This window comes from Leptinotarsa decemlineata, unplaced genomic scaffold (assembly GCF_025532065.1).
Source record: "Leptinotarsa decemlineata unplaced genomic scaffold, Ldec_3_MD MMD2_P_RNA_scaffold_2, whole genome shotgun sequence".
In the NCBI taxonomy this organism is placed as follows: Eukaryota; Metazoa; Arthropoda; class Insecta; order Coleoptera; family Chrysomelidae; genus Leptinotarsa; species Leptinotarsa decemlineata.
In genome coordinates this window covers 4,196,883-4,224,782 of record NW_027412529.1, presented here as the reverse complement: position 1 = coordinate 4,224,782, position 27,900 = coordinate 4,196,883, and the positions used below count along the sequence as shown (strand labels likewise).

Below are 27,900 nucleotides of genomic sequence, written 5' to 3'. Positions count from 1 at the left end.
ATTTTAGCAGAGTTGCCCCCATCGAGTTTAGTATATTGTCAAATTTTCAGATTTTCCTAATTGATGCAGTTCTTGGAGATTCACCCATTAGAGCTCCAACTATACTTGTTGGAATATTTGCTGCAATGGCATCGACACATAATGTAATGTATATACAATATAATATTCAGAATTCTATAAAAGTCTTTATTTATCTTTAAATTATAGTTAGCTTTCACAGGCCTTACAGGGAAGGTTCACATATAAGGAATGGAAAACAGTTTTCCATATACAGTAAACAGTAAACATATACAAATAAATCAATTTTTCTTGAGGGGCGCTGCTAACACCATATCTCACATGTCAAAAAATCCATTCAGTGAATACAATTTAAAAAAATTTCAAAATCCACAACAAAAAGCCTTCACAAATTCCACCTATCGGTGTTTGTTGAATTATTTTCAAAAAAAACTTACTGTGAGATTCAACTTGTCTATTTCACTTGTGGAAAAACCTGACGGAATGTTTCTTTCGATCAACAATCCGTTGTCATGAGTCAGTTTATCACATTTTCTCTCGAGATTCGCTACTCTTTCCTCCAACTGCCTACAAGTTCTCAATATGGCTCTGTTACTTTCCTGCAATTCTTTATTCTGTTCGCAAAGTTGTTCGATGACATCCGCCAACATGTCGGACGAATTGGCTAAATAATTTCTTAAATTGCTAGAACCACCTCTTGAAATATGCTTTGACGATATGCCTGACGATGAAGAGCTTGCTGACATCCCATTTTGGGTGGATCGACCTTCAGAACCATCAACAGAATCTTCTGATGTGGATTTCTCTGGATCGATAGTTTTCTTCACGTTTATTTCCACTGAAAAACATGAAATAAATATTGAAAGGATTATATTTTCAGGAGTGATCAATTTTTGATTGCTTCCTTTCTTTCTTTGGAAGATTCCCACTTTTTCTTTCGTACCCATGAAATAAATATTCTATACGCTGACTAGTTTTGGCCACAAAATAATTTTTTACAAAATTAAAATTCGCGTACTTCATTCTGGACGGGTTGTAACTTTATAGTAGAAACCATTTTACTTACAGGGTGGGTCATGGGAAGCGTACCGCAAGATATAACAACCAAATTTGTTTATGAGGGAGAAAAGTAAGGCAAAACCTTCAAATCTTCAAGCAGTTAACGTTCCCACATTGTTACGGTTATTAGAGGTTGGATGAAAACTTATTGATACTACTCTTTTAAAATGCCAACAATACGTTTTGCGATAATTTTTTTCGAAGCTCACCCCTGTAAAGCTTTTCATCTGTATAGTACGTTTCCATAATACGTTTCTTTTTGGATATACTAATCATATTTACATCTTGGAAAGCTCCCTTTCTTTCTTTTTTTAGAGCAAATTTTGTGAACAAGTAAAAGGCACTCCTATGGGTTCCTCTCTCTCTCTTCTCCTTGCAAACCTTACATGAAAGACTATAAAACCAGAGCCATTGACGTGTCTGATCTCAAACCTGCATGTTGGCTTCGATACGTAGATGACATCTTTGTTATATGACCTATGGATTGGAAAGTCCCATACATTCCTAAACCACATCAACTTCTTACATACCGACCTAAAACTCACAATGAAAGTCGAAAATAACAACTCACTTCCATTCCTGGACGTTCCCTTCACAAAATCCAATTATTCCTTCTTACACATTGTTTACTGAAAACCAACCCGTACTAACCACTACGTCAATGCTAAGTCCCATCATATGTCACTGAAAGCCACATTAGATCCAAGGAACTAGACAAACTCAAATCCGCCCTTCATCAAAACGACTAGCCCGAATCCCAAATCCAAAGATCCATCAAACTTCCCCAAACCCGTATCCCACAGCTCGATGAACAGAGGGGGCCACCAAAAAGCTTTTCGTCCTTATATTTATAGAGTTGCCGACAAAGTGAGGCAAATTGTGAAGAGGCACGATATAAGCCAACATAGCCAACAATCAAATTTATACTTTTGTATGAACACATAAGGACAATGAGCCACAGGATATAAACACCAAACTATCCAAGCCAGGAAAATTCGCGAAGCTCTCGAAATTGAGAAACGTCCCAACTCCCTTAACAAACGAGATAATTCACAAAGATTACCTCAACAATTAACCCAGCTAATGCCGCGCAGAAAGATGAAGTGAAACCATCAAAGACCTGTGCAACATCTTCCATTTGGAAGATTCGTCACAAGTTTCTTCCTGCATATGAAAAGCAGAAATGAATTTCTCTTGGTCGGTACGACTAATCGATAGACCGAATTCAGGGTATTGCACCATCATCAGTACCGGGCAGGTCACTTTAGACGGAGTGAACCGTCTGAGTATTCCGACCAAATAATTCCATGAAAATCCAAACCACCGACACTGACATAAAAACTTGGCAAGATGACTTGGGTGTCATACCAATAGGTGGTTCCACTCACGTCTCGCTTGCGTTCACGCAGTTATTTTTATGAAGTACTTTTCTTGGTTATTCACATTTTGTCTTCAATGGAGGACCGCCTGCCCGGTACTGACGATGCCCAATAGGCTGAAACAGCTGTCTACCGGTGGGTCTTAAGTTGAAATCAATATGGGAGTGATCAAGAGGAAGATCTGAAGAAGTGATGTTAAAATAACGGTTTAGTGTTAGGAAGAAACTCCAGTAATATTCAACAGTCATTAACAAATGATAAAAAAGTGGTGAACAAAATGCGACTCCTGGAGTATTCTCGAATATGCCCAATTCATTTTCCTATCAACAGACATTTGTAAGTTTATTTGAAGAATAGATAGCTTAATTTTTCAAATAAAACAAAATTAGACATACCATTTGAAAAATTGTGATATGGCGCTAAGCCCAATGATGTGGAAGCTTCTAAGTCATCAACAGAATCTTCTAATGATAGATCTGGATCATTCTTCTTTTGATACTTTTTGCCAAGAGTAACTTCGGATCTAAAAATCTCTACATCCTCTGAACTCACTGAAAGATGAGTTAAAAATTATTATATTTATATTAGAGAGCTTGAAACCATAAATTTCATTGATATTCTATTGATTTCATTCATGCGAACTGAATATTACATGATTTTTATTTACACATATATTTAGCAATCCTGAAAGGATCATCCAGATTTTTGTTGACATCATTAACTAGTCTTTTGATGAAGTTGGCAACAACTGTCACCGTCGAAGATTTCAAATGTCCGATGAGGTTGAAATTTTTATTCCAATAATAAGGAATACTTTTTTTTTCAAGCATATTTGCGTACTTTTCCAGCATCTGAAATAAAAGAACGAGTTTATTGGTTCAAATCAAGAAATGAGCATTATGTGATAAAAATCCATATAATAGATTCGTTTAAGGATAACCTGATAATAAAGTGTTACTTGAATGTGTTAAGTCGAATCAGTATTCCCCAATCGTCGGTCTTGATAAGTCAACTCTAAGTAATGATATGATACGCCAGTTTTGATGCGTCACTTGTCAGTTCTGGTGCGTAAAGTGTCATTTGTCAACTGTCATTTGTCAATACTGGAACCCAAGACACTGCTTCACAGACGTCAATGTATACGATTTAATTGAACGACTCAACTTACCTTCATGAAAACATAACTTAAAGGCTGGGCCCAGAAGGCTACATTGTCTCTCTCGTGAATTTCCCACAAGAAAACAGTTTTAATGAAATAACTTGCAATTTTGTGGTTATATTTATCTCGAATGAACTGCAATAAAATTCAGTGAACGCCTCCATACATTAACGAATAATAGAAAAATAACCTTCAGTAATTTAATAGTAGGTTTCATCTTGTTGTATTCATAACCTTTAATGAGGTCTCTTTCCTGTTCTTGAAAAGATAACCGCCAATATTTGCTGACATCTTCAGATGGCGACGATTCGTAAGGCTTCTTGGGGACGACCAAAAACTTGTCCTAGAAAAAGACAATGTTGTAAAATGAAATATATGGGAATATTCGATTGTCTATGTATTCTCACCCTGGATGGTTTTGGATTCGGTCTATAATCACCCTTTGGCCATTTTTTGCCATTAAACTGGAAGCAAGGCACTAAATCTATGTCGAAAATGATATTATAGTCTTTATTTCTCAATTTCAAAGTGAAAGCAGGATGAGATTTCGATAAAGAAACCTAAAATGAAGTTATATTACTGATACGACAAACATTCAAATCTCTCAAGTATTGAGGTTTCAGGATACTTTGGCGGTCTTATAAGAGGTCTAGTCATTGATTTAATGATTTTATTCAACTAATTGATAGTCGTTGGTGTACAATAGAAGAAAGATTGAACATAAAATAGATTACTGGAGAACAACAGCGTTAATAGTAAGGTTTCCGTCCACTTGTGAGAAGTGATCTTTGAAATGATTTGGGAATCGATGAATATAAACATTCTGGCAAGCGATAACATCGAAGTTTGGTAAGTTAACCTTCGACCAGCTACTTGATGCTAGTTGAATTAAAAATGGTGAGTGAGGGAGGATCTAAGGTGATCACCATCATAAAGATGGTGAATCAGCACACCTTCCTTACAGACTGGAACATACACAAAGCACTTTCCAAAGGCGAAAAACTACCAAAACAATACGTTTACTTTATGGTGGTCAGCGACTGGTGTGATTCGCTAAAGCTTTCTACAACCGGGCCAAAACATCACAGCAGAGTCCTATTGCGAGGATATCGACGAAATGTACCCAAAATTGCGTCAGCAACAGCCGGCACTGGTCAACAGAAAAGGCCCGATCCTGCTTCACAACGCCTGCTCGCACATTTCACAAATCACTGTCCAAAAGTTACACGAATTGGGCGTCGAAGTTCTGTATGACCCACCATACTCCTCAAACTTCTCGCTAACCGACAACCATCTTTTCAAACACTTTGATAACTTTCTCACTGGTAGACCCTTTTCCAATCAGGACCAGGCAAAAACGACCTTCGTCGATTTCATCGAATCCCGAGCAAACAAATGGCGCTTATTTCAAATAAATTGAATTAAATAAGTTCGAAGTAGACTCATAAAAACGGACAAAACTTTTGAAACAACCTAATACCACTTGAACACCTCCTGTGAAAGTATCTATAGAAGAGAGACGAATCTCCAACCTTTCTTCGATGTTCCAGACTATCAAGGTTGCAGGTGATGTTCACGTCTCCAATCAGACGGATGGCTCTTTTCTGGACGGAATCCACCAACTTCAGGGAATGTTTGGGAACAGAGCTCCATACATAGGAATAATACTCCAAAGAAGGTGTGATATGAGCTTTATAAAGCATCAAAAGTTGCTGAGGTGTGTAGGTACAGTTTTTTAGTTCGCAACTATGTTCCAAACTTTTGAAAAGCAGGCTTTGCAATTCCAGCGACATGATTGTTCCAAAACAAATTGGTGTCCATTTTAACCCCCAACAAACTTATCGAAGCAGAAAGCGGTTCGGAGACCTTCATCTTCTTGAAGAAAACCATTGCCTGGGTTTTTGTGACATTGAATTGAACTTGATTACTTTCACCCCAATTGTGTGCCTCCGTAGCCGATGTCCTGGAATCCCAATGGAATTACAAGACAAGTGTGCTCCAATAAGTCGTTGATATGCAATAAAAAAAAGGTTGGAGACAATATGGATCCCTGGAAAACACCAGCTTTGATGGTGAAAGATACGGCCACTTGCAGGGAACATTCCTTCGGGAGGAAGGAGGATCAGGAAATGGATCAATGAGAAGCATAAACAGTATTGAGAAATTCAGCGGAGCATATATGGGACAATCGTTATAAATGGGCAGCCTTAGACATGAGTTCAAGAACTGCTACAACAAAATATGGTAATTGATCCCGAATAACTATAGGGACAGTGTACACCAGAAGAAACTAGTATTTTATAACAGAGACCTCGGCTTCTGGCGATGCAAAAGAGGCAAAGAGACAGCTCGTCATGCTTTATGCGATTGTGAGAAAAGTAAATTATAAACAAGCCAAGTTATATGTAGAAGAATCTGATAGAAAAATGAAAAGTTTTTTATCGACCTTTTTGGGTATTCGTTATCTTCCACAATCTGAAAAATATAAAAATTATAATTGAGAACTTTATACAAATGGCATAATTTCATATTTCAAAACTCCTTTGATATCTGTCGAAGAAGTGAAGAAATAAATAATCAAAAAGGAATAACTGCCAGTATATTATTCTTGTCCATTTCTGAAGACGGAGGCAGATTTTGGCCTCCGAAACGTTAAAATAAGTATCGCATTATTTCTTAACAATTTTTTTTGATAGGCAAAATTGTTAAATACGACACGTTACTGATAAATAGAAGATTTTTCTTTGTGAAAAATACGTTGATTTTACGCAGTAACTTATCGGGGTAAACTAAAAAGTTTGCTCTTCTACACTTGTATAAAGTTCTCAATTATAATTTTTATATTTTTCAGATTGTGGAAGATAACAAATACCCAAAAAGGTCGATAAAAAACTGATTTTCCTCCACAAAAAATGACTTTAGTTGAATAAAAATAAAATGATTTTGTCAAAGGAGTTGAAAGACGTTAAAACTCACATAAATCTTGACAAGTTTGTTTTGTTCAATTTCAACCTCAAAGTAATTTCCTAATTCGTCTTTCTCAATATCGTTTAAGGCCAAACCTATTATGCTTTCCATCCAAGACAGAACCTTCGGGGTCGACAAATATTGCCCATCCATCAAGGTATTCAGTTTCCTAGAAATGATAAAATAAAAAAATATATAATATATAATGAGAAGGCCTCAGAATTATTAATATAGATATCTGACCAATAAAAATACTCAAGTAAAATTCAAGTAAAATTCATAAAAATATCAACAATATTGAAGAGAACAAAATTCGTCGTTGTCGAATGAAATTTTAGACTTTTAAGAGTTTTTTACATTTGGAATTTTGGACTTTTTGAGTTAAGATTTTTCAAAATTTTAAGACTCTTAGACTTTTAGAATTCTAGACGTTTAGAGTTTTATACTTCTGGAATTTCACACTTTCTGGATTTTCATCACTTTAGGGAATTTTAGATCTTTTATGGATTAGTCTTTTGGACTTTCAGGATTTCAGACTTTCATAATTTGCAGTACTTTTAGAATTTGCAAAGAATTTTAGAATTTGTTGAGACTACTCAGTTGTTACTGAGACTTCGAGATACTTCCTTTGTTCTTGCAGTAACAGCATATACCACAACCTACTAGCCCAGATTTTTTTCTCTAATAGTGAGTCTTGTTCTTTCAGGAGACCGAATCAGGTTTTTAGAGTTCGGCAGAGCCGTACTCTTACCATTTGACCTGAAAGACCACTCACCATACGAACTAATCGGCTTCGTTGAGAAGTTGGGTTTATTTGGTCGAGTGTGAATTGGTGTGAACCACAATAAACCCTTGCGGGTTGCGGTGGAGGGTCGAATAGACCCACTCACTTTGGACCTAACCTAATCTATATACTTTTAAGGGTGCAGACCCAAGTCACGACGCAAAATTCGCCAAGTTATGGTCTGCGAAACGCCGAGTTCTTGTGATTGAATTCATTTGACAATGGGAATATTGACTCTTTTGACATCTTAGTTTGTAGAGTTATTCTCTAAAAATTTCAGATTCACGATTCCAGGAAAATCATCAAATTAATTGAAGAAAATGGACTGTGTGTTATTCTGCAAGTTTGTTGGCCATGGTCTGCAGTTATTTGTCTAACATTTCGTCTACACGTACGGTGGAGATCATCAAAGAGGTGAGGCAAAGGCCACGCTGTAGCTGTATACCTAAACTTCGGGTACAACCACGGCCAAAAAACCCGCGAAATAGTTTTTTAAGGCTTGAAAAGAATTCTCTTACTCGAATTTTTTCCCATCTGGCGATTTCAGTAGTTTAGCATATTCATAATCATCAAATTAATTGAAGAAAATGGACTGTGTGTTATTCTGCAAGTTTGTTGGCCATGGTCTGCAGTTATTTGTCTAACATTTCGTCTACACGTACGGTGGAGATCATCAAAGAGGTGAGGCAAAGGCCACGCTGTAGCTGTATACCTAAACTTCGGGTACAACCACGGCCAAAAAACCCGCGAAATAGTTTTAAAGGCTTGAAAAGAATTCTCTTACTCGAATTTTTTCCCATCTGGCGATTTCAGTAGTTTAGCATATTCATTTATACGAATATAAACAAACCCAGGCCTGTCACTGATTTCTACATCTGGTTCGGCCAACAAGGGTAAGTTCAACACACTGTCCAAATCATATTCCTCGGGTTTTCCGACCTTTATTCCATCGTAGTAGCTGCCGCCGCATAATATCTTTTCGTACACATGTCTGAATAAATCATCTTTTTCTTTCAACTTTTTTGTCATAGTCTCCATTATCTGAAAAGGGACAGTTTACTTTTTCTCAAACAGTTACACAAGCAAGTTTTCCCAAATTGTAGATAAAAACAAAACAATACATTTTCAAACCATGATGAGACAGCTTTCCATGCACAGAATATCCATCATAAGTTTTAAGAAAATAACTTTTTCGAAATGAAATTTCGAAACATTCACCTCTAATACCGCCCTACAGAGTAGGATGTGGTAAATGTCTGCCGAAAAACTACTTCCCCGATTGATGCATTAAATTGTGAGGTCTATTTAAAAAAAATAGGTGAATGTTGAAATTTCGCGGATTACGTATATTCGATCAGCGAGTATTTTCATTTTTTTTATGTTGCATGTTCAATTTATTGGTGAGAGACAAAAAACTTGCAAGTGTTTTGCGTGTTCGGCGATTTTCTGTTATCGAAAAAATAGATCAAAGAATTTTGTGTAAAAAATAGAATTGAGTGCTCAAAAACACTTGAAATATTGACAGTGGCATACGGTGATTGTACTCAGAGTCAAAAAAAATGTTTACAAGTGGGACAAGCTGTGATGTCTCTCATCCATCCCAATGAAACACTTTCGAGGTTCATTCAATAACTATATTTCCCAATTTAAAAATACCAAAACACAGAGTCCTGTCCAAGGACGTCACAGATAACTTTTTATACAAGTATAGTCTAGGCCAGTGGTCGCCAACCTCTTCACCCACACGGAAGCTACGTAACGCAACGTAAATGAAATAATCCAGAGTTAATTTGTCATTATATGTATTTATTTTACTATTTAACTGGTAATACATAATACATAGGTACTAATAATAAACTAATAACAAAATAACTAATATTACTAGTACGTACTTGTTCATAGCTACATTCCTACCTATCAAATGAAGGTGTTTGAAAAATAAACACAAACTTTTATCCAACCACAACGGCATGTCACGTATGATTTAAAAATAGTTAAAAATAGTTTTTCAATGTTAGGTAAACATTGAAAAATAAAAAAGCACGTTCAATGAGAAGGCTGACACTCAGACTCATCGATAATTTTTTTAATGTTTGCAGTATAATTTGATGCAGCCATTCGAATACAATTATCCAAATGTTCATCTGTAAGTCGATTGAGATATTTGTTCTTAATAAACTTCATATTGGAAAAAGAAGATTCACACAAATAGGTTGAACTGAATAATGCTTTCACTTTCAAGGCAACACGGCATAGAACTGAATATTTGTCTTTACTTACAATAGGCCAGACACATTCATTACTTGGGACTAACGATTTTAAGGCTAAGTCATTTTGAAACTCAATGACTTCCATTTCTGTTGCAGCGATGTCTTCGCCAAAGTTCTGCATAAAACAAGTTGCAAACTGTTAGATATCAATTTCGATAAAGGGTGAAACAACAAACTGCGCTACTAAAGCCGTTTCATTGAAATCCTTAAAACGATTTTTGAAGTTATTCTTCAGGGTAGAAATTATTTCTACATGATATTTGTTGTCATAGGGTTCTAATGGATTTTGAGATATTTTTTCTGAAAGAATAGGAAAATGCTTGGCATCGCTGTTGATTAGGTTTTGTTTCCAAAACTCCAGCTTTTTGATAAATGCTTTTCATCTTTACGACATAACGCCACCAGACCCTTATCACAACCCACCATAGCTGGAGCGCCATCGGTTGTCAAGCCTACCATTTTCGATATTGGAATTTTCTCGGAAGAAATAATATTTTTTTAAATGAGAAAACAACTCATGTCCAGTAGTGTGTCCTTTCAGTGGAATGAACTTCAAAAGATCTTCTTTAATCGTAAAATCACTAAAAACCATCCTGACGAACACGGCCATCTGGGCAGTGTCAACGATATCTGTTGATTCATCCAGTTGAAGTGAAAAATAAACACAGTTATCTAAGTCAGTTCTTAACTGTAAAAAATATCATTGCTCATTACTTCTACACGTCTCATCACTGTATTAGCAGAAAGTTGCATAGATTTTATAGCTGAAACTATCTCGTCTTTATTTCTAAAGTTGGCAAATAACGAATCAGCAGCTTCTAAAAACGCCTGTTTTATCATTTCCCCATCTTCATAAGGTTTCTTTTTTTGTGCAATTATCTGGGACACACGGTATGATGCTTCAGTTGCAGCCTTATTTTTGTCTACTGTTCTTAAAAATATTGATTGTTGTCCAATTAACTGCTTTTCAGTTTCTCCTTTCTGGCGGCAGAATGTAGTGGGAATGATTTTTCAAAATTAGAATGTACAGTTTTATGATGTCTCTCAATATTTCCTTTTTTAGCAACGGAGACCGAAGTATTACATAACAAACACACATTTTTATCTTTAACTTCTGTAAAAAATTATTGTTCTTCCCATTCCGAATGAAAGTGGTATGTCTTTACCTTCTTACAACTGCTTGCCATAATATTATTTTTGTTGTTCTCTACTAACTCAACCGCTGGACGTTGGTTACGCGTTCAGTTTTAAACTAAGCGCAATGTCGCCTCGCCGTGCGTATTTATCCAGTTCAAAGCAATCCAGATCGTTTTCGAACACTAACGCGCTGGTCCGGCTGGTCGGTTCTAGCCGATTCTAGCTTGATGGCGTCAGCGGCAGATCGCTCACCGCAACGTTGCCGCTGTTTATGTTTAATATTATGACAATTAGATTTTTTTGTGGAATTTTCGGAAGCTTCTCTGATTTTTGCAGTTTGTATTTTTTAAATTAAAATCGTTGTGAGAGCTACCAGAATTGCCTCCGCGAGCTACCGGTAACTCGCGATCGACAGGTTGGCGACCACTGGTCTAGGCACATACCTACTGACATTACACAAGTTTTTCACAGAAGGTCGAGAAGATGCAAATGTTGAGAAATTGAAGAAAATTGTTATCAAGAATCGTCGAATCACTATTAGAGAAGTTGCTGAGAATGTCGGCATATCGGTTTGCTTATTCCATGCATTTTTTTCGGATATTTTGGACATGAAGCGTGCGGCAGCGAAGTTAGTTTCAAAATTGCTGAATTTTGACCAAAAAAAAACCTCCAATAATGACGTAAGGCTTGAAAGGGGGGAGAGGGGGAGTATCACATGGGGAGAGGGGGAGTAGTGAGATATCACGTTTATTCATATTTTCGTGTAATGCGTGATTTCGAAACCGAATAGCGGCGCGTAGTGCAACTTTGGCTCGCCGTTGCCAGGCAACGAATAAAGTGCCCGTGCGTCGCGCTTCAACTTTGATCTTCAACAAAAGTCCAATGGTCTCAATGGAAAAGCCCAGGAGAACCAAGACCAATAAAGCAAGCTAAGTTCGATAAAATGTCAAGGTTTTGCTCAATATTTTCTTCGATTACAGTGGAGTAATGTAGCAGGAGGTCTAGGATTCCTCCCAAACATGAACCTTTTGAGAGTATTGCGTGTGTTTTTCTCTCATCCAGTGAGGATTTTCCGTTGACCAGAAGCAGCAATTTTGCCGATTAGTATGACCGTTAACAGACAAAGTACACTCATCAGAAAACATAACGTCTTCTATTTGGATGATATTGTTATCCAACGCATGTCCTTCATTTGCTCACAAACATAAGTTCTTCTATCAAAATCATCTTCCATGAGCTCCTGAGTAGGTATCATTTTATAGGGATGTATTTTATTTTCTTTTGATATGTTTACTATCGATGTACGGCTAACATTGAATGTAATGGATGCCTGTCTACTCGATGTATGTGGGTTTTCCTCAAACTCAAGCATCACATCTCATTGCATTGGCAGCTGCTTCTTTTATCTGCCCCACATAACATGACGAAGCTCGCGAAACTGCTTCTCTATTTTGCTTATTGTTCCTTGAGATATGGGCGATAAATTAGTAAATTTCTCATGAAATAGTCGAGCAACTTCCTGTTGTGTTCAGGTATTATCTCCATAACCAATCATTTGTAAAACTATTATTTTATGCATTTCCGTTAATCTAACCATTTGTCAGACTTGAAGTTAACGAACTTTGAACTTAAATTAAAATACTGACAAAAAACTAACGTTGCCAAGGAAATTATTTAAAGTTTTTTAAAAGATACTATCTAAAAAGAACATAGCAATGGTTTTTGCTTACTTTCTTATTATCAATAACTCAACATGAAATAAGTTTTGAGTGTAATTTATCGAATTTCGGTAACCACATGATTTTAATTAATTTTATCTCAATTGTTGCAAAGAACTTGAAAGCCTATACAAGCCTTCATTCGACGGGAGTTGAAGGTGGGGGTAGCATTTTTCCGAAAGCACCAAAATGTTACGAAGGTTCGAAGTAGATGAACACTTCAATCTAGCAGACCATTATTATAATCTTCTTGCAGTCATTATTCACTGTGGTTCTGGCGTTGAATTTGGTCACTATTACGCCTTGGTCAAAGACGAAACGGACTGGTTTAAGTTTGACGATAGTCGTGTCACTAAGTGTTCTGGCGAAGTATTGAATTTATTGGAGACTCTGAAGACACCGTACATTTTGTTTTATGGGAGAGAGGACATCGGCAGATTAATATCTTCTGATGATGTGGTGCTGCAGGTTTTTCCGGGTTTTCCTGCAGCTGAAAAAGCAAATGCGCCACTGGAATCAATGAAGTCGCCCCGGAGCACCAATTAATTTTTGTTGTTATTTTATATTTCATGTTTTGTATTTTGGAAGTGTTTCAAATATAATTCTCAAAAATTTGACGTGTTTCGGGATTTTCTTAAAATATGTATCGTAACTGAAATAATGAATTTATTCCATTTGGCTTTTACACACTGTATAATCGATGCACTAATAATAATTTAATCAATGTAATAATAATCATGTGTATTTAAATATAACATAAATATAATGTGCAGAGAACAGAATTCACTAAATGACAGCCATTGATAATAAATTAGATTTTTGGAGTAAAAAAAGTTATTTTTTTGCGGAGTCGGAAAAAATACGCCAATTTTCAACCATAGTTTGAGTCAGAACGGTTTGTCAGGGAAAAAACCTAGATAGTGAAATTTGTAAAAAACTTTGTATACTTTTATTTCGTATGTTGTATCTTTCACGAAAAGTTGATATTTTCCGAGTTATAAGCAGAAAACTGCCAAAAATTTTGATTTTTTCCTTTTTTGTATTTCTTTCAATGTTTCGTCACGAAATTTTGTTAGCAAACCCCAGATTCGGATTCAGCACCCAGAAAAACAATGCAAAATGGAAGAAATCAAAACTACCCCAAAACTTTCCTGCTAAAAACACAATTTTACTGCTTCCTCCTAATTCATCGGGTTCAAGGAAAATAACATATCAACACAAATAGACACATTCAATTACTACCTCTTTTAATAATCACAAGTATTTTGTTTACATATAAAAAATCGAAAAATACTACAAAGACTCATTGGCCAAAATATATCACTATTTCGGTATGACATAGTAGTGGGGCAACATGCTTGGCTGAAGGTTTTGCTGGTTGACCAATTCCTTATCTTTGTCGATTGTCGGCAGCTTGTTCTGCAGCGTTTTGTGAACTGGTACTCTATCCTGACACACCCTGTATCTGATATTTGGCGGAGTGCGGAAAACTTCATGTAAGGAGTCGACGCTCTCCGTATCGTCTTCGGCTTTTGGAACTTGCAACTCTTCGGATGTCTTCCTTGCCATTTTCGGTTTCGTTGCTAGAAACCTCTTCAAGACTCGTTGAGTTACCGAACTGGGCTTCAATAAACTCGCCATAACGTTTCTTCACTTCGAATTTGGGGAGGACACGAGTGACGTTTTGGATATTTTATTTGACATGCGAACGGGCTACACGATTTGTTCGTCCCTAACAAAGTTGGGGTTACCTAGAGATCGTTCTGGACCGGATCTGATATATTTTTCGTTGGGGCCATAGTTGTACTTACATTTAAAACGAGTTGAACAAGGTCCAACTTGAATATCTAACAAACATCAAAATCAGCATAAAATATTATTTTATTCATTGAGATCGAGGTCGATCACCCGTTTCTTCGATGTCGATATTTTTCCAGTTGAAAAAGCGCTGAATTACTTTATGACTGTCGAACCTTCGAGCGTCGTTGTGGTCATGTTAAAATTTACTTAGACTAAACAAATAAATGTATTGCATCCTGCCGATGATCATACACTTGGGAAGGTTTAAAAAACGCTGATATGAGGTTTTTGTGGATAGCGTAGCTGACGCGAGGGCTTGGAAGTTGCTTGGGACAGACAGAAAAGGTCGGTCACCGGATCTCGTCGAGACGAGATCGGGGGTCTTATCCCTCAGCCTTTGAGGCTGAGGGAGGTGGCCTAAATAAGGGAGATATTTTGTTTGTAAGCGCGTGGGGCGAAATTTAAGTGAAAACGATAGTGAAATCTTAAGCCGGTATGGGGTACAGGGGAGTTTAAATCAAAAGTGTTGGTGTAGAAGACACACCGGGTCAACGAAACCTATGGTTGACCACGAACCACACAAAGAGGCGTTATGTAAGTGTTTGTTATTTTTTTTCTACTAACCAGTTGATATTTAGAGAGAGTTCACATAATATTTTATCTGAGTCCACTTCCTATTTGCAGAAAGTTGCATATTGTGGGGTTCCTAGCGCTGATTGTTGTTGTTAAAGATAAAGTTGTTAATACAATTACAAAAGGGGTGAAAATTTAAAGTTATACACCACTCTCCCTGAAGTAAAAGTAAAACTAAGAGTATTTTTGTACCGAGTTGGCGCATTTGTAATTATTAAATAGGTTAGATTAATAGTAAATAGTATGGTAAAATTGGCGGCATTTCTTTTGTTCTAATTCTTTCATTTTATAGAAATTAACATTTTCCTTTTATATAATATTTTACACGTTGTTTTTATTTTATCCATGGAGTCATTTTTCTACTATTATACTTTATATTTGAAACCTTTGGACTTTCATTTTCTCTTGGACTGGGAAAAATACCATCCTAGTAGAGTAATATGAAGTTAAGAGAACACAAACAAATAAGAGACCTTTTGTTAATCTATCGAGAAGAGAATAGTGAGTGAAAAGCATTTCAATTAAGATTAAAATTCAGTTCTGGAACCACACAATGAGAGAGAATATAAGTAAGTATACCAAATGATCAGATTTAAAAAAGACCGGCCTTCGTGCGATCGGCACGAACTCTACAGCTTTTTCGGACCTGCCTTGATATTCAAAATTTGATGTGGAGAAATCTGCATCTGGTGACAGCGCTGCTAAAATTCATTTCAGAAAATAAATGAAGGAGAAACGAGCTAGAAAGCTCCTATACTCGAAACTTTGAAACCTCCAGTTTCTTCTTTCCCCTTTCATTGTCTTCAGAAACAGACCATATTATTACAGAGAGATACACACGTATAGGGAAATAAATATTTCGAAATTGAATCTTGAACCTTTAAGATCTATACCAAGATTTATAGTCTCTTGGACTACAGTAAAGCATTCGATACATTAGACCACAATATTTCGAGTAGGAAAATGTAATTTCTCGGATTTAGTGAAGGGACTGTAGATGAATTGAAGGGGTTATATTTTTAGGAGTGATTGATTTTTTGGGAAAGAAAGTTTTTGGCTTTCCACTACTCCATCTGATACAAAAAAAAGGATGAGAGAATCTTCCAAAGAAAGGAAGGAAGTAATCAATTTGAAACTCTATACATGAATGTGTAGCTGTTTCAGAAGGACTTTCTTTCAGTTTGTGTCTGAAAGTTACTTCTTTGCATGATCTACACTACACGATGCTGATCTCGGCGGAGATCAGCAGCAAGTTGACTGCAGAAGCCCGTTTTGACTTTTGTGAACGCCCGTGTAGGGCGGCACTGATGTCTGAGGACTTCATGCCGCCAACATCCTCTGTCATGACCCCATCTGTCTTTTCTTGACAACAATCAACTAAAAGGGTAAGGGAGCTGGGCTCCATCCTGTTTGAACTGAAGACGCTTGGTCAGCACACGGGCGTTTAAAAAAGTCAAATCGGGCTTCTGCAGTCAATGTGCTGCTGATCTCCGCCGAGATGTCATCACGGCATCCGCCGTACACTAACCACAACCTTGCAGTCGTACCCAACCGCGTACACCGTGGTGTACTTCTTCTCATATTGGTCTCACAGCATTCAGTTTTTGATGTCAGCTGTCTCAACTGCAAGTGGGGTTTATATAACCGCAAGTCGACCACAAAAATGTGGTTGGGTCAACCGCGAAGTGCAGTCAACGTGGCCACAATGTTGTGGTTGCCTCAACTGCAAATATGTGGTCCGTGTACGGCCGGACTAAGTAGCTTGAGCCAACCCTGCCCCAAACACATCTCATCTTCAAAAATCAAGAATCCTTCCGACAAACGTCAACGTCAACAAATCCACTCGAGAAACTCCACCAAAATGTCGCGAAACTTGCCGTCTAAATTCCCATTTTCCGTACTGAAAGAGCACGTTAGGTTTCTGACCACCAAATTAGACGTGATCCATTTACCGCCACGAACAGCCAATGCAGAAGATTCCGTTTCTCAGGAGCCTTCGGATGAGCTCGTAGGAAACCCGATAAGGTACAACGTGTGCAGGGAGCACGTTTCGGCAGGCCAGAAGTTCGTCTTCAACAAGAAACCAGAACAAGAACCAGCAGCTTCTCAAAGTCAGTTTGACCCGGAGTGCGAAGTGGAAGAGGCCGCGGTTCATCCCTCGCTGCCGATCCTCAGCAACGAAGAAAAAGGTTGGTAACAATGAGTTTTTATAAAGGTCCGCTGCAAAGCAAAATTAAATTGGTAGTAAGAAAACTGATCGATGAGTGGTTGATAAAAGGTTTTTCTGAGGTAAATTTTCGTTATGTGGACACCCGGCGATTTTGAAAAAAATTTTGACTGTACTTACATATTTTGATGCGTAGATTACGAATCCGAAAGGAAAAAGCGGCGCTCTCCCTTATTTAAAAAGTTACGGCCCTTCAGAATTCAGAAAAGGCAACTTTTCAGCCTTCTTTTTCACTAAATAAACTATATAAAAACACAAGCATTTATTCACTAGGTCACCTTTACACCTTATTCGTCCTTCTTTAACACTTTTCACTTCAATAATCAACATTTTTCTTATAAAAATGTTAAAAAATGTACGGAGCTGCTTTTTGGTTACATATCACTGTATTTTACGTTTTTAAGGTTAATGATATGGTTGGTACGACTGATGCAGTCCATATTCCTGAAGTAATTCAAATGTTTTTTTTACCTTCATTCTTTAGATTGTAAATTGGTTTTTGGTGGTGTATTACGAATTTGAAATAGTAGGCGACGGCAAATACCAACCGCTTTTTTCTGAAATGTCACTAGTAACTAACCTAAAAATAGAATAATGTCACCAGGAGAAGCATTCGTTTTTAAATTAAGTTTTTTATAAGAAAAATGTTGATTATTGAAGTGAAAAGTGTTAAAGAAGGAGGAATAAGGTGTAAAGGTGACCTAGTGAATAAATGCTTGTGTTTTTATATAGTTTATTTAGTGAAAAAGAAGGCTGAAAAGTTGCCCTTTTCTGAACTTTGAAGGGCCGTAACTTTTTAAATAAGGGAGAGCGCCGCTTTTTCCTTTCGGATTCGTAATCTACGCATCAAAATACGTAAGTACAGTCAAAAATTTTTTCAAAATCGCCGGGTGTCCACATAACGAAAATTTACCCAGATTTTAAATTTATGAGAAGAAAAACTAAAATTTATGCCAATAAAATATTGAAGATATTTGAAATGTCGGGACCAAAGTATTCGGAATAGTTAGAATAAAATTAATGAAAAATGAAAAGAAAAAATGGGTACGAAATTTTTGTTAACAAATCATTGATAAAATTTCGGGGTAAATTTTCGTTTTGAGAACACCCGGCGATTTTGAAAAAATTTTTGAGTGTACTTACGTATTTTGATGCGTAGATTACGAATCCGAAAAAAAAGCGGCGCTCTCCCTTATTTACAAAGTTACGGCCCTTCAAAGTTCTGAAAAGGGCAAGTTTTCAGCCTTCTTTTTCACAAAATAAACTATTTAAAAACACAAGCATTTATTCACTATGTCACCTTTACACCTTATTCCTCCTTCTTTGACACTTTTCACTTCAATAATCAACATTTTCCCAATAAAAATGTTGAAAAATGTATGGAGCTGCTTTTTGGTTACATATCTCTGTATTTTACGTAAGGTTAATGGCATGGTTGGTACGACTGATGCAGTCCATAATCCTAAAGTAATTCAAATGTTTTTTACCTTCATTCTTTAGATCGTAAATTGGTTTTTGGTGGTGTATTACGAATTTGAAATAGTAGGCGGCGGCAAATACCAACCGCTTTTTTCTGAAATGTCACTAGTAAGTAACCTAAAAATAGAAGAATGTCACCAGGAGAAGCATTCGTTTTTAAATTAAGTTTTTTATAAAAAAAATGTTCATTATTGAAATGAAAAATGTCAAAGAAGGAGAAATAAGGTGTAAACGTGGCCTAGGGAATAAATGCTTGTGTTTTTAAATAGTTTATTTTGTGAGAAAGAGGGCTGAAAAGTTGCCCTTTTCAGAACTTTGAAGGGACGTAACTTTGTAACTAAGGGAGAGCGCCGCTTTTTTCTTTAGGATTCGTAATCTACGCATCAGAAGTAAGTTCACGCAAAATTTTTTTCAAAATCGCCGGGTGTCCTCAAAACGAAAATTTACCAATTTCGGATAGGTTACACCCTTCGATTCAAAAAAAGGATTCCAGAATTACAGCCCTTCAAAGTTCCGAAAATTGCAACTTCTCAGCCTTCTTTTGGCACACTGCAAACTATAGAAAAACACAAGTGTTTATCCACCATATCACCTTCAGATTTTATTTCACTTTTTTTGTCACTTTTCAGTTCAATAATCAACATGTTTCCAATAAAACTTCATCAATATAGGAAGCTGCTTTTTGGTGATAAATTTTACGTTTTCGAGGTTAACGTCATTGTTGGCATCACTGGTTACTGTCAACATTTCAAATACAAATAAAGTGTTAATTTTTGTTTTTTGAGGTTATATTAAACGAAAAATGGATTGTAAAAAATAAATCAACATTGGCTTTTATGCCGCAGAATAAACCAGTTGAGTAAACATCGCATAATGATTTTGATAGTTAAATTTTGTAATCAATTTTGTAGATGATATAAGTTGTTGTTGGACCTCAATTTTCGTATGGTATAATACCAAAAAATATGCAAATTGATAAGGTTACACCTATTTATAATAAATATAGTTTTAAAAAACTAAAAAACACGCTTTTAAAGAACATCGAACTGAAAAGTTGAAAATATTTTTTTTAAATAAGCTTAAAACAATAACGATCGAAAAATACTAGTAATATTGTGAAAAAGGCCTGGGCGCTAGATATACAAAAAATATGGCACAAAGCGCCCACGCTTTTGTCACAATAATAATAATAATTTTCGATCTTTGTTTTGAGCTTATTAACTTTTTAGTTCGATGTTCCTTGAACGCGTGTTTTTTAGTTTTTTTAAAAGTATATTTATTTTTAACTTTTTAGTTTCATGTTCTTTAAAAGCGTGCTTTTTAGTTTTTTCAACTATATTTATTTTTTACTTTGAAGTTTCATATGCTATAAAAGCGTGTTTTTAAGCTTATTACTCATTTTGCTTATTTGTACCTTCCAATTTAGTTTTGAGTCCAGATGTATTCCAAGGAATTTTAGTGATTTTTCTTTCTGTATTGTTTTTGCTTGACATCATTAGCCTTTGAGTTTTTTCTTTGTTTAGCAGGAGTATATTTGCCGTAAACCAAATATCTGCTTCGGCTAGAACTTGCTCTGTCTGTCTTATGTCACCTTCATCTTTGCCTTCAACTAGAAAAGTTGTATCATCTGCATATGCACTTGATGCATAAACCTTGATATTTTCGAGAAGATCGTTTGTGTAGATGATAAACAGAATTAGCTCTAAAATAGAACCTTGGGGCACTCCTTGAGTTACCGGAATTGTCTGAGATAGTGAATTTTTCCACCATGTCGATTGAAAACGATTTGACAGGTATGACTTGAGCAGTTTATACGAAATTCCTCTTACTCCATGATATGATAATTTCTCTAACAGTATTTCATGGTCAACAGTATCGAAAGCTTTACTCAAGTCACAGCTTGATATCTGGGAGTCCTTTTGATTATCAATGGCATCTATGATTTTTTGAATAATCTATATCATTGCTGTCATTGTAGATTTTCCTTGCTGATATCCATGCTGAGAGCTGTTGAAAAATGCTGAACTGTCAAAGAACTGGACTAATCTCTTTTTGATTACCATTTCGAAAATCTTTGATATTACTGGTAGAATTGAAATGGGTCTGAAGTTATTTGGAATATCTTCCCCTTTTTTAAAAACTGGTATAACTTTTGCATGCTTTAGTTCATCTGGAAACACCCCTTCGTTTATGCATTTATTGATTATTAATGCAATAGGTTGCGCTATTACATCACCTAAGTCCTTCAAAATTGTGGTTGAAATTCCAAATATATCTTCAGTTCGTTTACGTTTAATTTCATTTAAAATTTGTTTAATTTCGTTTTCATCCGCTTCAGAAAAATAGATTGATCGCACATTATCTTTATTATTATTTCTCAGCATTTCAATAGCGGTAACATTGATTTTTCCTATTTTACTTGCTGTTTCTGATCCTACCATTGCAAAATAGTCGTTTAACTCATCAGCCATGAGTTTAGATTTGTTGATCATCTGATCTTACTTTCCTTATTGTGTCTAAGGCATCCAATCTATTTTTCATCTTTTTCAGTTCTTCATTTTGACGATTTTGTTCTTCTTTTATTTGTCTTTTCTTTTATAGGAAAACATGATTCATATATTGTCAGAAATGCATCATGGTAGCATGTGTAGGCTGTAGAGGGATCAAGATTTTCAAGTAATGTCGTCCAATCCAATTCTGATAATTTCTTTTTACATTTTTCAATGTTTTTAATATTTATGTTTCTCGCTGTCACCATGTGATTTTTTATTCTTTATTTTTTATTTCTTTTATATAAGTGATACAAATATGTTTGCACAGCAAATCAAAAAAGTTCCACAAGAAAAATACATTTTGGGGTACCGCAAGGATCTAGTCTTGGTCCACTCCTTTTTTTAAAATGTACATTAACTCATTAACAAATTCACCTCTGAAGGGATCAGTAAAATTATTTGCTGATGATACCACAATTATATACTCTTCGGTTAACTTTGACAAGTTGGTTTCGAGAGAATAAACTAACTCTAAATTTCCCAAAATGTTCGTATATGAATATTTCTGAAAGTAGTACCAATCCTTTTATTATTGGTAACTATTCAATAAGTTATACCAATCCTGTTGAATTACTAGGATTATATATTGATAAAAATTCATCGTGGATAAACATATTTAATTTATTCGAAAAAAGGTAGCACCACTCATCGGTATTTTATCAGGTTACAGGTCTTTCGCCGTTTCGAAAACGCAGAAAAACGTCATCCTTCCGTTGAAATCGTCCAAACTGGCAAACCCGTTCCCAGATCCGGTTAAAGTGATGCCATCCCACACCGTCTCCGATCAGGAAAAGGCTGACCAGATGCAAGCAGAAGCCAGAGTCCCGAGGTCGATTACGACCTCACGAAGAATATAAATCGATTGTGTTGTATTTTTGTTGTTTGTTTTCATATTGTATAAATTTGACGTAACGACAAAGTAATAGTCCCTGAATATATGAAGTGTTCGATTGTTGATTTGGGTTTCAATAAAAAAAGGGAAAATTAAAGCTTCGACAGTTGCAAGTAGAAAAAGATTAGGTTGTTTCAAGAGTTTTTTCCATTGTTATGGGTCTACATTGGATACCTCAGCGGATAGTTATTCAATTTATTTGAATAACTGTCAGCATGAAAATTGAGTACTCGAGATTCGATGAAGCCGACGGTGGTCGATTGGCTAGAGGTCCGGGGAGTATGGTGGGTGAGGTAGAACTTTGACGCTTAATTCCTTAAATTTTCCGACAGTGATTTGTGTAACGTGCGGCGTGTAGCGTTGTCGTGGAGCAGAATTGGACCTCTTCATTCGACAAGTGCCGGCTGCTTGTCCGAAAATTGCTCAACATCATAAAGTAATAAGCTAAAAAGAGGCGAAAAATTGAAGTTTGGAAAAAATTGGAGCTACAGAAACATTTTTGAAACAACCAAATGTGGAGAACGTATTTAGAAATATAGAAATAAAAACTATACATTTACCTCCAGAAATAACCTTTCGGTTAGCGCTAAGGAACTAAAATTAAGATTAAATGGATTCTTGGATATACAGTTATTCTCTAACTGAAATAAAATTGATTTTCGGTCACCCAGTACAAAGATATCAAATTTATGATCACTGAATGCAGTATTGAAAGACATTTCAGATGAATTATCACAAAACTACATTTCAATTAAAAATAACCAATGACGTCACTACGCCAAAACCAGTGACGTAATATCTTATTTATTTATTTATTTATTTATTCCATAAATTGCGTAACTACAAATAAATATGAGTACAAAATTCTGCATAGTACATATTATGGTTAAGGCCTTGAGCTTAAGTAAGCTATGTAGGCCATAAAAAAAAAAGATACATATGTCAATCAATTAGAAGAAAATAAATATGAGAGGTAATTATTATAAGCTTCTCAAATTAAAAAAAAAATAAACAAGATAAAATAAAATATTTTTCTGGATACATAAAATATAAGAAAAAGATAAAAAAACTATTACAGCATCAGTCTCACAGTAATGTTAATACTACTGAAGAAGAGAAAACAAAATATATATATATATATATATATATATATATATATATATATATATATATATATATATATATATATATAAATCTATATAACAGCATCAATCTGATAGGATCGTTAATACTATTAATACTAATACTGTGTCTGGAAATAACCACTAAATATTAAGTCCTTCAATTTCTTTTTAAAAGAGAACACTCCAAGAGCCTTTAGATAATCGGGAAATATACTTCAAAATATACATTTAAAAATCGGTATTCAAAAATAAAAATCGACCTATTTCAGGAGTTTTCTCAAAAGTATATTGCTTGTGAAATAACGAATGTGTTCCATAATTTAGCCGCTCACTGTATAAAGAAAAACAAGTCAAAAATCAGGGGCTACAAACTAACATGTGGAATGTGCTCACCATGTACAGGGTACTGCAAAATTCAGTCCTTGGTCCAGTTTCATTTTATGATTGTGAATAAAAAGTATTGATGAAATTAATTAGCAAGCATTATTCACTTTTATATTATACAATTCATACTGGACAAATTTATTATTCATAGATATTATTTTGGGCATAGATTCATAAAATCTAGGAAATGATTATGAGTCAATCCGTCGATAAAAACATTGTATAAAAATTGTATAACATATTTTGTCTTATACAATACGTACAATAAATATGAGATATACCAACCGTTTCTAAAATTTTACCGTTTATTTTCTTCTGATCCTTTGGCAGAGATATATATTTCTGATTGATTTTATTCAAGATATTTTCCATCTGGGAATATCTTTTCTCTTCTATATCCATTATGGGGCGTCAGTCGTCTAAAACTGAGAAAATAGTATTCGTTATAATTACGGCGCAAAAATAACTGCCAGTTGCAGAACTTATGAGGGGTACTGACAAAATCTGAATTATTTCGATTTTGGTTTGAGAGTGAATCTAGTTTAAAAAACGCGTATGGCGCATTTTATTGAAGATTCCTATAATACAAAGCCATCTACGCTCTTACTTCTTACCCTAATCACAAAAAAAATCAAATATCTCAAGCACGAGGTAGTCGATGAAAATCAAATTCAAGTCACACATCAAATGTATCACGTACCAACACTAAATGTTTCGTGCTAGTTTCTGAAAGCTGAGAAAAGAAAGAAGTTCCCCCACTGCATTAGGGGAATCCCAAGTGCAACAGCCATTCACTAGCAAACCTCCATGAAAGAACTATATATTTTTGTTAAACGCGTTAGATTATCTAATAGGCACGATTTTTCAATTACAAATGCTGACTCAGCTGACTTGATTGAAAGTAATGATGGAGCCTGTGAGAAAGTACCGGGTTTTATGTACACAACTTTGGTTGTCTGTGAAATACTGCTCCGTGGGGTTTTCAGTTTATCAACCTGAATATTAGTTAGATTGGAAAAAGAAATTGCGGCGATAAAAATCAAACTTTTTGGCTTCACATTCCTCAAATATTCATTTGTTCATGAAATATGTTTAAAATATGTTTTTTCGTTAACCAGCTGTCGCACCCCTACGAACGACAACCCTCAGAAGTCAAAACTTGTGCGAGCTAAGGACTAACGAGGTGTTACCTTTTATCGTGTGATTCCTAACAGAAAAATATTCTTCTTAATAAATCCCAATTTCTTTTCCCAATTTATTTCTTAATTAATATTGTTCTTTACTTAATTTCCCAATTAAGTGAAGAACAATATTAATATTGCCGTTCTAATCTCTTTCAATTAACTAATGATTTCAAATTTGAAAGATTTGTCTCAAAATCTGTTTGTACAGGGTGTTGATGATCGGAATGACAATACAATTCATGTCAAACAAAGCCTTAGTTTGAAAAAAGAAATCAACTTGCTTGTGAGTAACAGTGTGATGGATATTCGTGTCTTTGCTTCTATTATGATGAACAATTAGCCATGACGAATCAAAAGTCGTTGTTCCGTCTTCACCAGTTTTCTTTTATTTCATTTTATTTTTAATTTTCATTTTTCTCTATGTGTATTTGTCTATTGATGAATTTCACTCAATTTGCAAAATTTGCATTTAACGCGAAATTCGGCTGTTTCCTATTCTGATTAAATATATGGAGCGCTCCTCGTATCAATATATTTGGTCGGTCGCTGAAACAGTAGCAGAACAACAGGGATTCGACATATGTATAGACTCGCTCCAGAAAGCATCTCAGGTGATTCGACAACCTACTCAATGAATTAAGAAAGTTGCTGGCCAGCTATTGTTGTGTGATCCAACGGGTTCTTACGATCATCCTCCTGGAACCAGAAGTCTCTCTACAAGCCGCTACTAGAGCCGACATACACTCAGATGAGAACCACAGCCACGTAATCTCGCTTGCTCTTTTTTTGTGTCCTGAACAAAATTCTATTGGGAACTTCCTCAAATAAACCCTATGTTATACTACATGTTTTTGGTCCTTCGAGACGGATTTTCTTTTGTGATTTGAAGTGCTCAAGGAATTTTGAAATATATTTTAAACATATAGACAAATACATAAAGAGAAAAATGAAAATGAAAAATAAAAAGAAAAATAAAAGAATCAAAAACCATGAAAATCGGTCGAGTCATCCTTCAATTATGAATAATACAAATATATTTATCATCTATCTATTAGATGAGGACAAAACATTAAAAAAATATTGGGGGATTCTAAAACGACATGAAATAATTTTGTTCCCTTTTTTCAATTGACAATCAGCACAGTTTTCACTTTGATTTTATTTTGTTAAATGCGCATAAACCATCATAGATAGCAGATTAGAAATGTATCATTCTTGCAGAAAGGTATGTGATATTTATTTCTGTAACGAGCATTAATTCAATATATTTGCAATTTTCTTAATTGATCTTCATTTTCAAAAATGTAAAGATATAATCTTTTTCGATTTAATTGAAATGTAGGGAATTTTACATAAACAAAAACAGAGATTAATTAAATGAGTTGAAGGTGAAATAATCAAATAAAAATAGAATTAAAGAATTGTCAATTGACAAAATATCAGTGTAAACGAGATGAACGATTTGAACAAAATATTTCAAAGGGATCAACAATATATATGATTATGGAACAGATTCAATCAAGTTGGATGAAAACGATATAAATACTGAATGTGCTGAAACTGACATAGAAAGAGAGAAATTTGTTTGGAACAGAGGAATTAAATGAAGATCATGGAGGCTCAAAACCTTACTTTCGAGAAGAATAAATTAATTTCCAAACTTTTTAAAGCGAAACATGTCAAATACATTTCAAAAATATATTGAAATCAAACAAACTTTTCGTTTTTCGTCTCTGTGGCAGTGTTCACTTTTTCTTTTAAGAATCTAATAGTTAGAATAGTCGATCTGTAGATTACATTTTTTATAAAAAAGTAATTTTCTTTACAAATACAACATCATAATATAAACCCAAAATATCTGACGTAATAGACACGTATGAGTTTTTCAAATAAATGACATGTCTTTTCAATGATGGTTTCATTCAATACTAAAAAACTGCAACTGATAATGCTTCAATAATAATAATCTGGATTCAAAACTATTAAACCAGAATTATCAATACAAATTTAACATAAGAAAATAAATATTTCCAAATATCCATCTCTTCCAACTACCTACAGCAAATAGGTTCTGGTAAATTCCTGCCGAAACCCAACTATTTCCCTGGCTATTACCACGCCGGATATTGAATTATATCCGACCATTTAATATATTTTTTGGCCAGAACTGTATAGTTTTTGGCCAGAACTGTATATTTTTTAAACTGGTGTTTTATTCGTAGAGATCAATTTTGACGATATCCGTTGATTTTAAAAACGAGTACATTGCGAAATGTCTTTTTTTCAAAATATTAGTGAACTTCAATTTTAAGTAAATACCTACTTTGATGATAGATATGATCAAATTATCTTCCTTTTCTCTCATTAGTACATGTGATTAAAAACATAATAGAATTGCTGCACATTGAAGTTATCATTTCTAAACGGAATTCAATCTCAAAATTATCTTGTCCAAAAATAAAAATCCTAATCTAGAGGAGATAATTGTGATAATGATAAAATAGTTGAAATCAGATCTAAAGACAAAAGCCAACTAAAAAACTGCAACACCATTCATAGATAATACTGACAACATAATGCATGTTCGAAATATTGGAATTGCTTTAATACCTTATTTTCTTCGCCTTTACACTCATGCAAGTTTAACATTATCAGTAAACGGAAAATTAGAATCGTCGATTTCTACTCTAAGATTTTTCTACTCATTACCGCTCTTTTTTAATATTAAATGTCAATTTCAATTAACATAACATTCTAACGGTTATGGATAGTAAAACTCCTAACCAACAGTGGGTTTGAATGTATGATTAACAACTCTCTGTAAATACCCGACATATTCAAAGAATCAGGGCCGCCATAGACAAATAATAACAAACCATTCACAATCCGGATGAATCAAAATTCAGGTTTAACTTACCAAAAACAGAACAATAACACACTTAATTAAATTTAGAAAATTATTGGTGGAAGCTGAGTGCAATAATTCAAGAAAACAATTAATTTTAAGCACCTTTGAAAAATATTAAACTTCACTAGCTCAGTGTCTAGTGTATTCCTATTTCTTTTTTGTCAGTGGAACACGTAATCACTTATTAGTTAACTTTCAGCGGCCTCAACTACATTGAAATACACGG

General features: G+C 34.9%; 2 protein-coding genes across 2 annotated transcripts; one reads left to right on the top strand and one right to left on the bottom strand.

Moving 5' to 3' along the window:
• Positions 1-172: 172 nt before the first annotated feature.
• On the bottom strand, positions 173-27,884 carry LOC111505036 (cyclic GMP-AMP synthase-like receptor). The gene is made up of 10 exons (XM_023159780.2): positions 27,684-27,884; positions 23,868-24,007; positions 8,151-8,407; positions 6,592-6,751; positions 4,023-4,175; positions 3,806-3,958; positions 3,625-3,750; positions 3,124-3,307; positions 2,852-3,007; positions 173-856 (listed from the first exon to the last, which is right to left on the bottom strand). Exons 2-10 carry the CDS (start codon positions 23,982-23,984, stop codon positions 441-443), a joined length of 1,722 nt encoding a protein of 573 aa, XP_023015548.2. The 5' UTR covers positions 23,985-24,007; positions 27,684-27,884; the 3' UTR covers positions 173-440.
• LOC111505040 (uncharacterized) lies at positions 16,573-22,137 on the top strand. Its single transcript, XM_023159785.2, has 2 exons — positions 16,573-17,113; positions 21,846-22,137. Exons 1-2 carry the CDS (start codon positions 16,588-16,590, stop codon positions 22,037-22,039), a joined length of 720 nt encoding a protein of 239 aa, XP_023015553.2. The 5' UTR covers positions 16,573-16,587; the 3' UTR covers positions 22,040-22,137.
• Positions 27,885-27,900: the final 16 nt, after the last annotated feature.